This window comes from Haliotis cracherodii, unplaced genomic scaffold, assembly GCF_022045235.1.
Source record: "Haliotis cracherodii isolate W230 unplaced genomic scaffold, xgHalCrac1.p SCAF_4, whole genome shotgun sequence".
Taxonomy (NCBI): Eukaryota; Metazoa; Mollusca; class Gastropoda; order Lepetellida; family Haliotidae; genus Haliotis; species Haliotis cracherodii.
The window spans coordinates 6,308,068-6,321,763 of record NW_027266297.1 but is presented as its reverse complement, the minus strand read 5'-3'; the positions used below and the strand labels follow the sequence as shown (position 1 = coordinate 6,321,763).

At 41.3% G+C, this 13,696-nt stretch overlaps 1 protein-coding gene across 1 annotated transcript in view; it reads right to left on the bottom strand.

Moving 5' to 3' along the window:
- The window catches only part of LOC139479718 (uncharacterized), a 90,482-nt gene that overhangs the window by 14,693 nt on the left and 62,093 nt on the right, over window positions 1–13,696 (bottom strand). Inside the window, exons 4-7 of the mRNA XM_071262569.1 lie at window positions 7,442–7,522; window positions 5,004–5,177; window positions 2,391–2,497; window positions 898–1,003 (exon numbers count right to left, since the gene is read on the bottom strand). Of these exons, the coding sequence (XP_071118670.1) occupies window positions 898–1,003; window positions 2,391–2,497; window positions 5,004–5,177; window positions 7,442–7,522 (468 nt within the window). The remainder of the gene's footprint in view (window positions 1–897; window positions 1,004–2,390; window positions 2,498–5,003; window positions 5,178–7,441; window positions 7,523–13,696) is intronic.

Below are 13,696 nucleotides of genomic sequence, written 5' to 3'. Positions count from 1 at the left end.
CAGCCTCGATTATTTACAGACCGCCTTCATATAGCTGGAATATAGCTAGCGCGGCGTTAAACACCAAACAAACAAAACAAACAAACTTAAAAGAAGTGAAGCCCCCCCCCCCCCCCCCCCCCCCCCCCCCCCCCCCCCTACCGATCCTTTCATATTACTATAGGGGCGGTCGGGTAGCCTAGTGGTTAAAGCGTTCGCTCGTCACTACGAAGACCCGGGTTCGATTCCCGACATGGGTATACTGTGTGAAGCCAATTTCTGGTGTCCCCCGCCGTGATATTGCTGCAATATTGCTAAAAGCGGCTTAAAACCATACTCACTCACTCACTCACTCATATTACTATAGGTAATCAGCCTTGCCATGACATGACATCTACCATGACAGATTACTTACAGTTATTTGAAAGAATCGAGTGGGCCTTAACTTCTTTCGAGTAATATATATATGTGTGGATATATGTGTTATTTATTCCTGTGATATACAAGTGCAGATGTGGGACCGACCATTTGAATTTCTGGAGGAAGAGGTTCTTAAACACATAACGTTTTCCGGTAAATGCTGAAGAAAACGCTTTGGCGTCTTGTTTTAACCCCCAACTGAAATGTAAAGGTTTGGTCTCTTGCACAGGACGAAAGGTGCTGATGTACCAAGATAAATATCCTTTGTATACTCTTCCTATAGACTTAGATATATACAACATACACATTGTTTAGACTGCGATTTTCAACATATACAAGCCTTAGATGTTATTTTCAAAGCTTGTATATATTGTATTTGGGGGAAATAAATCATCGCTTTTCTTCCTGTGGTTGGATGTTGTTGGTGGTGGTAGGGGGTTGGGGGTGGGAATGGGGGTGGGGATGGGGATGGGGATGGGGATGGGGGTGGATACTCACGGGACAGAGACATGGTGAGGTATCCCGTCCTGGGGCTCTGTATTCCTTGACACGTGGGGTCAGCCGACATCGCCATCTGACCCTGGGACCCATAGAAACTGTACATCTGAAGCAGAGATGTAGAAACATCACGTAAGATAACATTGTCAGTGAATCTACGAAAATCGTTTATTAAAAATCAACATTAAACACGAAAACAACTAGTTTTATAAACTGTTTTCTTTCACGTCTATATGTGCAACTATATGAAAATAATGAATTATAGTAGATGACAATAGCTTTCTTTCGTTCACTTAATGATTTGTTTATTTGGTTGTCAAATACTTCTTCTTGTTGACTTTTTCCAGCAAACATTCATTCAGTACAATTATTCATGACTTTGTGATATTTAACCCTAATATTTTTACAACGCTCGAGGCAGCCATGAGCAAATGTGGAAGTACATGGTATCCCGGGTCACCATGACAACAAAGACAACTTCTTTTTTAGATCCAATGAAGACAAGAACTTCTGCAACTGCACAGAAGGGGATCGTGCCCGAATTCCTGTTACAAGTATGATACGGCTCATATACATCTCCGCTCCTTCAGCAAAACCTCCAATAGGAATTTCAAGATATGTTTTTCGTGTAAGCATGAGTTTGATGACATTATGAGCGGGAGATGTTATCTGACGTAGAGTTCGGGGGAAGCTAGAGGACCCGCGCAAGGTTTGTTTTTAGATCCGCACCTATATAAACCTAGCTCTGGTTCTACCGCAAACTCGGGCCAGTCGGATGAAGGAAGTATATACAATGGACACGATCTAAACGGGATATGAATACAATTGAGTTGGCGGGCGATCTCCTCAGGATAACTTCTCAAAGCCAGGCAGAGGCAATCGATGAGCTCGACAGTACGAGGTCGGTGGTCGAGCAACGCGGAATTAAGGAGTGCGTTTTTTTCGTCCCCAATCAACAACCGACGCAGTTGTGGAACATGTCTCATTTTCTGAATGAACGAGTAAAACTGACTGGTAAAAGTAATACAGTAACGACTCTTGGCGATGCTGCACTCTTTCCCTCCGCACAGGGCGAATCTGGGGACTGCAAGTGGTGCTAATTGAAAGGGAAATTGGATGAAGGCATTACACAACTATCAAAGACCTTCTAACTGGATAAGTCGGTATAGCTCCCAGTTGGAATGGCGGCCGCTCGCGGCCAGATCCCGTCACCAGGCAAGGTAAACTTTACATATGGAATGTAAATCTCTTATATCATTAGGCACGGCCACAAAGTAATGGAATGTTTCTTAACACTCTTGAGATAAACTTCAGAACGATGTCTGCACTACCAACAAACGTTCGACAGGAGAACCAGAAGGGGTGTCGTCTGCTCGGGGGCGAGCAGCCGACACAAATCATGCCGAGCACGTGCTGCACGGGAGAAGATCGCCCCACCAATTACAGGAAGTATTTCTAATTTGTGGAGAGGAATTCTTCGGAAGAATACGTACGAAGCAACGGTACATCTGTGTATGTTCCGTTAAGCCAGAACCAGTAAACATTCCATACAGAAAGAAATCGCCGTTGAACCATGTCGCTAGGCATTGGAACTGCATATCTGAAACACCAAGCATGTTTATATCATCATTTGGTAACGGCTTTACGACAAATCTTAATTTCCTAATAGTTGTATTAGAAAACCAATACACCGCGCGCCGTGAAGATACGGGTGAGAGCTGGTCTTCAGCAACCCATGCTTGCCGTAAAAGGCGACTATGCTTATCGTAAGAGGCGACTAGCGGGATATAGCGGGAGTGCGGCGTTAAACAACAAACAAATAACAATGATACCCCGCCTAAGAACTCATCTTAAATTGATAACCATTGGTGGAAATTAAGTCATGAATGACCCTAACATCATATACACCAGACCCGTGAAGATCAGGGGTAGGATAGGTCTTCAGCAACCCATGCTTGCCATAAGAGACGACTAACGGGTGGTCAGGCTCGCTGACTTGGTTGATGCATGTCATCGATCCCTAGTGCGTGGATCGATGCTCAAGATATCAATCACTGGAATGTCTGGTTCAGACTCGATTATTTACAGACCGCTGTCATATAGCTCGAATATTGCTGAGTGCGGCGTGAAACAACCAACCAACCAACCGATCAAAAACCCATTATGCAGACATTTAGACTTGCTGCTACAGTAAAATGATATATTGTACTTTGCTTACTTGAAATCAATACATTCTCTTTTATAAACGCGATAATATCAACTGAAATAGAACTGCCTTTTCGGATAGTATTTCAAAATTAATAAACTGATTAAACAGAATATTCTTATCAAATATATTTCTCATCATTAAGTCTATTGTGAGTCACTCCATAAACTAGCCTCCCTCATAAACGATTATTGGATTTTTGACAGTGTGGAAGATTTAAAGCAGTGGCCATTACAAAGCTTGTCAGGTATTTCAAAAGCAACAATTGCCACGATATTGGGCATCTGTGATATATTGAGCTGGCATTTAAGAATTCTATTGCATGAGAATACACAGCGCGCCTTATTGTGATACTGATGCCAAATGGTGCCAGGTCGCCGAGCGATGCTCTGTTATCACTGGGAAACATATTGCAGTGTGTTTAAGGACTCGACTTTTTGCCGTGGAATGTGAGTAATTCTGACTAATAAAACATAATGTATGTTTTTTTGTGTCTGAAAAAAGCGTATTTTGTGATAGGAACTAGTTGATATGTGTTGTCTTATTCACCAATCTGGAAACACATTTTTTTGTGCGTATTGCACTAATTGTGTTTTTAATTTGAATTTCCATCTTTTCTATCTTTAAAAAAAATGATGGAACAATAAGCGTGGATGAATGAATGGGTAAGAATTGCCCCCGTTTTGGGCGTTATTGTAAGCAACTGCGACATGACAGTTTCATTTTGAACAAAACTAAAATTAAAAACTTTATCGGATGACACTAGCACAGCCAAGGTGCTGAAAGAACGAGGATAACAATTAGGGCGAATATCAGATTCGACATCATGATCAGTGAATCCTGGCTAGGCTAAGGGACGCAACACTGCAAACTGACAGTGCTTTCGTCCTGCACCATGACCGTGGAATATATTTATTTTATGAAAAAGTAATAATCAAGAAATGCATACAAAAGCAAGTCTAGCCAGCTCAAGCTAGCTCTATCTGAAATCAGCATAGGGAATTTTTTTAATTTTTAGCGTCAAGAAGGATATTGTGTAATGTAAGATTTCAGAGACTAAATGTTAGTCTAACAGTACTTTTGCACTAGGACATACGTGTTTTGGAGTAAGTACGTTATTTGCAGGTTTTAGTGCTGCTCACAGAAGGAATTAATTTAAATAACATTCATTTACCAGATAAGTTAACTAAACGAAGGTCATGTGATGTATTTTACCTTGGATGCATTAATGGCTTTTCCTTTCTGAAAGGTTTATACAAGAGCTTCCTTTGAAGAATTTGTTTTATCTAAAACCTCAAAAGTCAAGAGGACAAGTGTTTGTGTTATATACCAGATCATATATTTTTATTCCGAGATACGTCCTCCACTAATGCCCACAAATACGAATTTATTTTGTCAATATTGAACCTGGTTGAGAATGTGTATTTTCTGTATAAGCCAGGTTGCATCAAAGCGATGTGTAACCTTTATTTATGCATGGTTGAGCTAGATTGGCGCTACTACCCCCTAAAAGCGGACTATAAGACTGCGATTAAGCGTCGCCAGGCTCGACGTGAGCCTTATTAGGTGCTGGCAACCACGATAAATGTCGCCCATACATCCTAGGTCTGTTCCCACGCCAATAGTATTGAGTCCATTAAAGTTTACTAAGAAGCGAATAATGGGGAAAATCGTTTTATCTTGGTTTCTCTAGCGAGTTTCATCCAGTACAACCATTTCTCCCGGTGGGGTGCCGTAGTACTTTAAATAAAATGGCCTAGTCGCGCTGGCCGCGAAAGGTCAACGTGATTAGACTCAAGCGTGATCATGCGTGTGTACTATACTTTTAAAACCACTGCTTTAACTCTGTGTTCGCGTAATATGACCTTTCGGTCGGTCTGGATGGTAAGCTTTCACATACCTTGATCGCGGGTTTCCGGGGTATGCTGGCACCGTTTATACTTGAAGATGAACTTTGAACTATCCGCACATTCTTGGATTTCGGAAGAAGGGCTGTCACAGTCCCTGTTGGTTTGGTTGTTGTAGGAGAAGGAGTACGGACCCTGGAAGGGGCAGGCCACGGGGACGCTCGGTACTGTAATAAAAGAAAGGGTATTTTCAAAAAGGTTAATATTTTGGTTAAACGATATATATCATATTGTTTGTTTGTGTGTTGTTTAACGCCGCACTCAGCAATATTCCAGCTTTATGACGGCGGTCTGTAAATAATCGAGTCTGGACCAACCAATTCAGTGATTGATATCATGAGCATCGATCTACGCAATTGGGATACCAAGTCGGCGAGTCTGACCACCAGATTCTGTTAGTCGCCTCTTACGACATATTATGTGAGTTTGGTTAACCTTACCCCCTTTCAACAGAATTTCAGTCGCGTGAGCTTAACGTGAAATTAATAATCATGAAAGGTTCAGATGTTTATCTCTTTGGCGAGACCCATGAGCACGGGAATGATACTGACATACCAAAGATAATAATCAGCGCAAATCTGGGATACGATCCACGATCATAGTATCCTGGTATGTCAAGGGACGTAACCCATAGCGAATTCTGTCGTCTTGGACGCTGGGCCACTATGTCCATATAACCAGGACACATCTGGGATTCGAACCACGATCACGGCATCCTGGCATGTCAAGGGACGTAAAACTGTACAGCGAATTCAGTCGCCCCGAACCACTGGGTCGTTATGTCCCGTAACAATACACATTAAAGCACGTAATAGCATTGTCCACTGTGCCTCCTTAATCATCATGCCACTATAAAGCCATGTATCTCTCTAAAACGTCACATAAAAGTGAGCGCTGGGTGAAACACGAGAGAGTGAGTATAGTTTTACGCCGCTGTTAGCAATATTCAAGCAATTTGACGTCGGGGGACACCAATGGGCTTTCGTGACACATTATACCCATGTGGGGAATCGAACCCGGATCTTCGGCGTGACGAGCGAACGCTTTAACCACCAGGCTACTAAACCGCGGATGAAACAGTTATACCATTAACATAAGGAGAAGCATTATTTCCTTGACGAATTGATGGACTGTTTTCTATACACCAATTGTCTATGAAATGATACACTGCACAAAAACAATGACCTCTCCTCATGGATGGGTGACACATGACTTTACTTGTCAGACCAATGAATCAACAAGGATTCATAAATAGTTTTCCCTTTTATTTTTTCTGCATTTCATGAAGCCTATATCTATCTGAATAAACGGTGCAATGTAATGTCCAATGACTACGAAATTGGACCAACACGCATTTTGGTCACCTCAGAAATTCATATACAAACCTATATTTGATCACTTAAGTAGAAACGCACGCTAAACGAGATATTAAGTCATATAATATACAATATAGATGTTTCCTACGTCTGTTGAATAAATCACCATAAACTTTAAGGTAATTTGTGCTGCGGTGATGTACAAGTAAATAGCTTTTTCTTCTAAATAGGTCATACAATTGCAATTATGTTTCCTTGGAACAGAAGATAAAAAGGGTGACTTGGAGCATCTGGGACCATGAAAGCACTGTGTGGAGTCCCAGATGGGCATAACATTTGTCCTCCTTGCACTGATGCCGCCGTCGCTGCGAGGAGCGTATGGTAAGCTATTCTCCCAACACTGTCTCGAGTGAGGTAAGCGTAAAAAGTGATCGATGTTGCCAAATCCTGGTACCACGCCTTTAGATGCTGGGAGGGCTCCGCAGAACAATGACTGGATAAATGGGTTAGAATACTCGCTATCTACCCTCGCCTCATCGAGAGACATCCCGTGAATTGCAAGTGGTCGCTATCAAAGAACACCCTTGCTCCTTAGCCCGTGTATCAGGGCTCCGCCGCGTCTATCGGAATTCACGCCGCTCCTCCTCCTTCTCCTAAGGTGAGGTCAAGAGACAATGTCATGTCTGACAGAACGGGTGTAATACAACCACAACGAGTCGTGTTCTCAGCCAGAACTACATGATACGGCAGCACAATAGATGAGAATCTGGCTGTCTGCTTCTCGTCATAATGTAAATACGACGATAATAGGGAGCCGAGCGGCAACGCACAAGTCCGTGTTTGTGGAAGCCCACAGACCCCGAGTTGATATAAAAGAAACACATCTTAGACCAAGAAGGTAATCCAAAGCGTGTTTTCAAACACATGAGAGTTGCAGCCGGTCTCGGAGAGATGAAATACTGCTTATATATTCTCACAACGCGTAACTCCGTCTTGCGCTCGACCTTTAGGTAGGGGAGACAATATAAACAAACGTTATGGCATATTACACGTGTTTGCTTACATTGACCCCACTCTCTACCATGTAAATGCCCTGTTCTCTACAAGTGACTCACCTTTTACGATGGTGTGAAGAATGTCGTCCCCGGTGATTCGGCCGCAGACGTTGGGGAGCTTGTCGTCTCTGGTACAGTAACCTGCAAGATCAAAAGCACACATTAAACACTTCGAACACTCTAATCTGTGGTGGTCCGGTTTCCAATTGGCTCGAGAAGGGCAGACTGGTGACGGCGACTATAGACGATCAGGAGGTCTATCTGGCTCCGGGACTTAGCTGATTGTGTCCACTGTGGGACGTTGCTCATACTATCAATCACTGGTTTGGTTGTCCAGACTTCTTTACAGTATGAGGGGATGTAACCCGACTATTGCAGACTGCGGCTTTTTACAATTTTTTAATGATACAATAACCACTAGGCTATCCAACCACCCCCATACAGACTGATTTAGAGTCTGGTCATTTAGTACTGGGGGTGTGGGTGGGTGTGGGGGTGTGGGTGGGTGTGGGGGTGTGGGTAGGGGTGTGGGTGTGGATGTGGGTGTGGATGTCGGTAAGGGTGTGGGTGTGGGGATGTGGGTAGGGGTGTGGGTGTTGGTGTGGATGTGGGTGTGGATGTGGGTGGGTGCCGTGAATTGATGTGTGGGGCTCGGGACGAAAAGAAAAAATGTTACTTAAAATGGGGAGTGTGCCCGCAAACGATGATGATACAGTTAAAGACCATTATCCACCCCACCCTCATCCCCAACCCCCTACCCACACATGACCAGTCCCAATGCAAGAAAAAAGTTCAGTCGTACAAAACGTATGTCATTGTACTGACAAAATATATGAATACGTATATTAGACATATCTGCAGTCACGAATCCTACATTCATAATACAAGACAGATAATTTACACCAAATATTTCTTTAAATACAAAATGAATTATTATCTAAAACACTGCAATGCAATGCTGTCATGTACAGGAACAAGCGTCAAGTTTTTCCCGACCAAAACACGACTAAAACGGCAACAAATGTTTCATTACATCAGGCAAAACGCCAGTCCTACAAGAACTCCGCACACTGCGGTTGTGACGAGACATGAGAAAGAGGTGTTAGCACGGAGCCCTGTCGTATGAAGTCAAATAGATTACCGATGGTTAGCAGTGGGAGAAAGGCCCCTCCCCGGGTAGACAATTGATGTGCTTATTGCATCTCCGGTGTCGCTGTATCTACAGTTATTGTCACGACCACAAGCAGTGGATTGTTTGTTGGAAACCCCTAATGTGATTGTTGGCCCCGGAGGCAAAGATTTCTCGCTTTACATCCATCACTTTACATAGGATGAAGAAACATCACAGATTTCGGCCCTTTCATGTGAGAGACGCCATTAAATAATTATCATACGCCGATGCGTGTCATGCAGGTTTTCTATCAACGACTGAAAAAGATCAATGCTAAAGAATTATCGCTGTAAATTTCTTTACGATTGAAATTCAATTTCCATAGAGGTTTTTCTGCTGGAGTTCATGTGTCAATGCTCTGTATTTGAGGGTATTTACCATACGTGTTCAGTAACAGACAACTGGCGTATAATATGTGCGATTCTCTACCAGTTGCGTTCAGAATATGCATTATTGAAATTTATTCCTGTCATGGAAAAACTGGTAGGAGTGGGGTTGTGGGTTGTGAACCTCCCGATCAGCAAGAGGCATGATGGCTGTGGAGATCTGCAGCCGGGAAGCTGGAGTCTCTAATGTGAGGCATGAAACCCCATTGGCAGGGGATAGTTAGCACATATGAACATTGCTGTAATCTTGCTGACTGCATGCTACTGTGATACTGTAATGTAATAGGTTATATGTAATATTGCTGACTACAGGCATGCCCGATTATTTATCTGTAATACTGCTGACGACATGCCCAATTAAATACCTGCAATATTGCTGACTACATGTCGAGTGATATGTCTGTAATATTACTGACTACATGCCCAGTGAAATACCTGTAATATTGATGACTACATGCCCAGTGAAATATCTGTAATATTGCTGACTACATGCCCGGTGATATATCTGTAATATTGCTGACTACATGCCCGGTGACATATCTGTAATATTGCTGACTACATGCCCGGTGATATATCTGTAATATTGCTGACGACATGCCCAGTGAAATACCTATTATATTGCTGACTACATGCCGAGTGATATATCTGTAATATTACTGACTACATGCCGAGTGAAATACCTGTAGTATTGCTTACTACATGCCCAATGAAATACCTGTAATATTGATGACTACATGCCCAGTGATATATCTATAATATTGCTGATTACATGCCCGGTGATTTATCTGTAATATTGCTGACTACATGCCCAGTGATATATCTGTAATATTGCTGACGACATGCCCAATTAAATACCTGTAATATTGCTGACTACATGTCGAGTGATATATCTGTAATATTGCTGACTACATGCCGAGTGAAATACCTGTAGTATTGCTGACTACATGCCCAATGAAATACCTGTAATATTGCTGACTACATGCCCAGTAATATATCTATAATATTGCTGATTACATGCCCGGTGATTTATCTGTAATATTGCTGACTACATGCCCAGTGATATATCTGTAATATTGCCGACTACATGCCCGGTGATATATCTGTAATGTTGCAAATGACATGCCCGGTGATATATCTGTAATAGTTCTAACTTGTTGACATAGATACATGCTCACAAATCCCCTCTACACCAAGGATTATTGGACCTATTTTATGTCGATTCCCACATGACACATTAGCGGTAAGACAATACAGTATAAGAGCTTTTCACATACCACTATTATTTATGCTGTGTGAAAAGAAATATTCCCGACCTTTTAGCTACATCACTGAAGAGGGACAACATGCGCGATCATCACTGTGTGAAATGATTCAGCTAGCGAGAGTCTCGTTGTGGGGGTTATTCAATACAATATGGCACTATAATCCTCCAATACAATCTGGCGTTATAATCCTTCATGTAAAAACTGCCTGTGTAAAATGTGTATGAAATGACGCTAAGATCGGGGCATTACAACTCCGCGTTCCCTCTGATAGGGCTATGCAGTATCGGGTTCACATCAGATTCAAAGTCGAGCGCTTAAGAGCTTGCGACAAAACGTTGGAGCTCATTCGCCAGCTCACGTAAATAATTGATCTCTTATTCCCTTTCCTTTGTCATTCAGATATAACTGATGAGAGTCTCTTGTGTTTAAAGAATATTTATTACCAGAGAAAGTGGGTATCAAAGTACAGCGATACTGAGTGATTCTGCTCGGAGCCTGACAATAAGACTCGACAATGGCGGGGAGCATATTAGAGCAGGGGTTCATTTTCATGTTTCTCATTGTCAGTACGCCCGCGTGTTTACTACAACCCTAAATAAAGGGGGATTTTGTTATCCCCACAGACTCAAATTTGAAATCCGACCGGCTTTGAAAAAAGTGCTAATTTAGCTGCTACGAATCAAGAGTTGCACTCCCTTGATATAATGATGCGTTGCCAAAATAAATAGTTGCATGAAGGGTGAGGCTGGAGTGTGTGTGTGTGTGTGTGTGTGTGTGTGTGTGTGTGTGTGTGTGTGTGTGTGTGTGTGTGTGTTTTGTATGTTTATTTGTTGTTTCACGTTGTTAATTGTATCTCCAATTTGTTGTGCGGAGTTGCGCCCCTTTGGCGTTCCAGAATACGATGGTCGGGTTTCGAAAGAGAGAGAGAGAGAGAGAGAGAGAGAGAGAGAGAGAGAGAGAGAGAGAGAGAGAGAGAGAGAGAGAGTTGGGGGAGGTGTTAGTCATTATATATTTATATATTTTTAGGCCGAACTGAAGTGCAAACAAACTTCATTCTGTACGATTGTTAAAAAGCTTTTCAATCAACCTAACGGTTTTAATAGAAAAATACGATAATGAGCATATTAGAGTATTGTTACCAATCATTTTATTATTAACAATACTGTCAAATTCTGTCATGTTTACACCATGTACCAGAGGTATCAAATTAATCAATAACAACTATATCGATAAATAAATAATGACAACAACCCACGTTCGGGAAAGTTTAGCCCCTCATAGGGCCCTTAATGAGAAAATACTACTTATCAGTCATACGCGGCACTCCAACTAACATCTTCGTCCTCGCTCTCACATAACTGTCGGTATGAATAATACAAAACACGTTAACATTTCCTCCCGAAATATGAAACACTTTAACTATTTTGATCATATCAACTATTCATGCAACCAAACCATTAACATTTACCATGCATGTTGACATATCTATATTGCAGTACATGATATTCACGTTGAGCTTTAGGGACTACAAGATTGTTATTAATAATACATGGCAAGGTATCTGCTTGAGGTGATCAAACCAGAGACCCACACACCGTTATACGGCATCAAACGTCAGTATTCTTTTACCGTTTATCATTATGAATATTGAAAAAGAGTGCATTAGCATAGATTCGTTTGCATAATGACTTGTTATCACGTATCTGGGTGAATCTCAGGAATGAGCATATTGTTTCAAGTACCTATGGGAGTTTAATATTTCAATAAATATAATAAAATATCTGTCTAATGTATTATTTGTTATTTCTTGCAATAAAATATCTAATTATTGATGTACCAAAATTCAAACATGAAACTTTATGATAACTTATTAATTTGAACTTTTGTCTATTAATTATAGGCTGGACTGCATCATTTTTAAATATTCGTTAAAAAACAATACATGTTCTTTTGATCCACACATATCATATCTGGCCTGACGTGGGGGAAGATGACGACGAAATAATGAAAGAAAACAAAATCTTTATTGTTTTATTTTATTCTCCATGTATACTTTCCGTATAATGCAGATGAAACAAATACAACTTGTTTTCATTCATCTATTATTCATCGTAACAATATCATGTATAACGCACAGATGTATTAAACCATACGGAGCCTTCTTTGTTATGGATGGTTCAAGGAGTCCGTATCACCGAACGTGACGCTCTGGTGCTTTGTGTAACGAACTTCTCCACACAGCTGATATATAGCCATAATATGACAAAAGCAGTCAATTATTCAACCATTTCTTCACACTTCATCTGAATACATGAAGACATTTTTCACACAAGCCTAAAAATTTAAATTTAATGTGTGAAGGTCGATTCTCTAAGGGCTCCTGGTGCGTTCGTCCCTCTGTGAAGTAAGAGCGGCCATTGTGAGGTCTCAGACGGTGACGGCGCTTATGTGTTTATCGCTCGTTATTGACTTATTACTCCAATATGTAACATGACCTTAACAATAATGTGGAGAAGTGGGCCTGACAACGTCTAGCCACCTCTCACTTTCGCTTATTGCACGTACATCATGAAAACACAACGATACATAATGCATCTTGGCGCTCCTATAACGTTAATCTTAACGGCTGCATGGTTATCATTGGGACAAGCAGCGCGTTCGCTTATAAAGGCGTTACTGTCTGTTTCAAAGAAGTGCAAGTTTAACATGCTTAATCTCTATGAAGTTTGCTTAAATTGTATTTGCGTTATGATATATTTATAATATGATATATGTAAAATAAGTGGACATAATCTCATTATGTTTGAATGAAAGCAATATCGATTTTTACCATTTACATTAAAAAATCCACCTACTTTCAGGGTGCTACTCAATTCAAATATTTGAGATTGATTATTCTCTAATATTGACGTTTTAGATTTATACTTAATCCAGATCTTTTCCTTTGTTTTCAAACTACTGTCTAGCTAAAGTATTGAATTATTATTATTTACAGAATAAAATAAAAAATGCAGCAAAGAGGGTTTGGGTGATCCTGGCATAGTCAGACTGGTTAGGCTCATCATCAGCTGAGGGCCCTTGCCCCCTCTACACGCAGCCCAGACAGCGAATGGGACTTCTCCCAGGAAGCGCTGCCTAGTCAAACCCATCCAGAACTTTTCGGAGAATGTGAAGACTCCCCAACACTACAGCCTTCTGCATTACCCAGATTGTCAGAAGGGCTGTATTCCTGGTAGCAAACACGGGTACTCTCCCAATGTCAGTCAACAGATTGGAAGGTACCAAACCTAAGGACAAGGACCGGGAACAATGGGGAGTCGGACAACTTGGTACTTGGGATGCAAGCGTGACATTTCGAAAGTGAGGTCCGTATATTTGCTATGTTTTTCCTCTATCTTGTCAATCACATTACTGTCTAAGGGGACAGAAAATTCAATGATATAAATGTTTTTTTTTTATTTATCAAAAAGGACAAGATCAGGTTTGTTGGCCT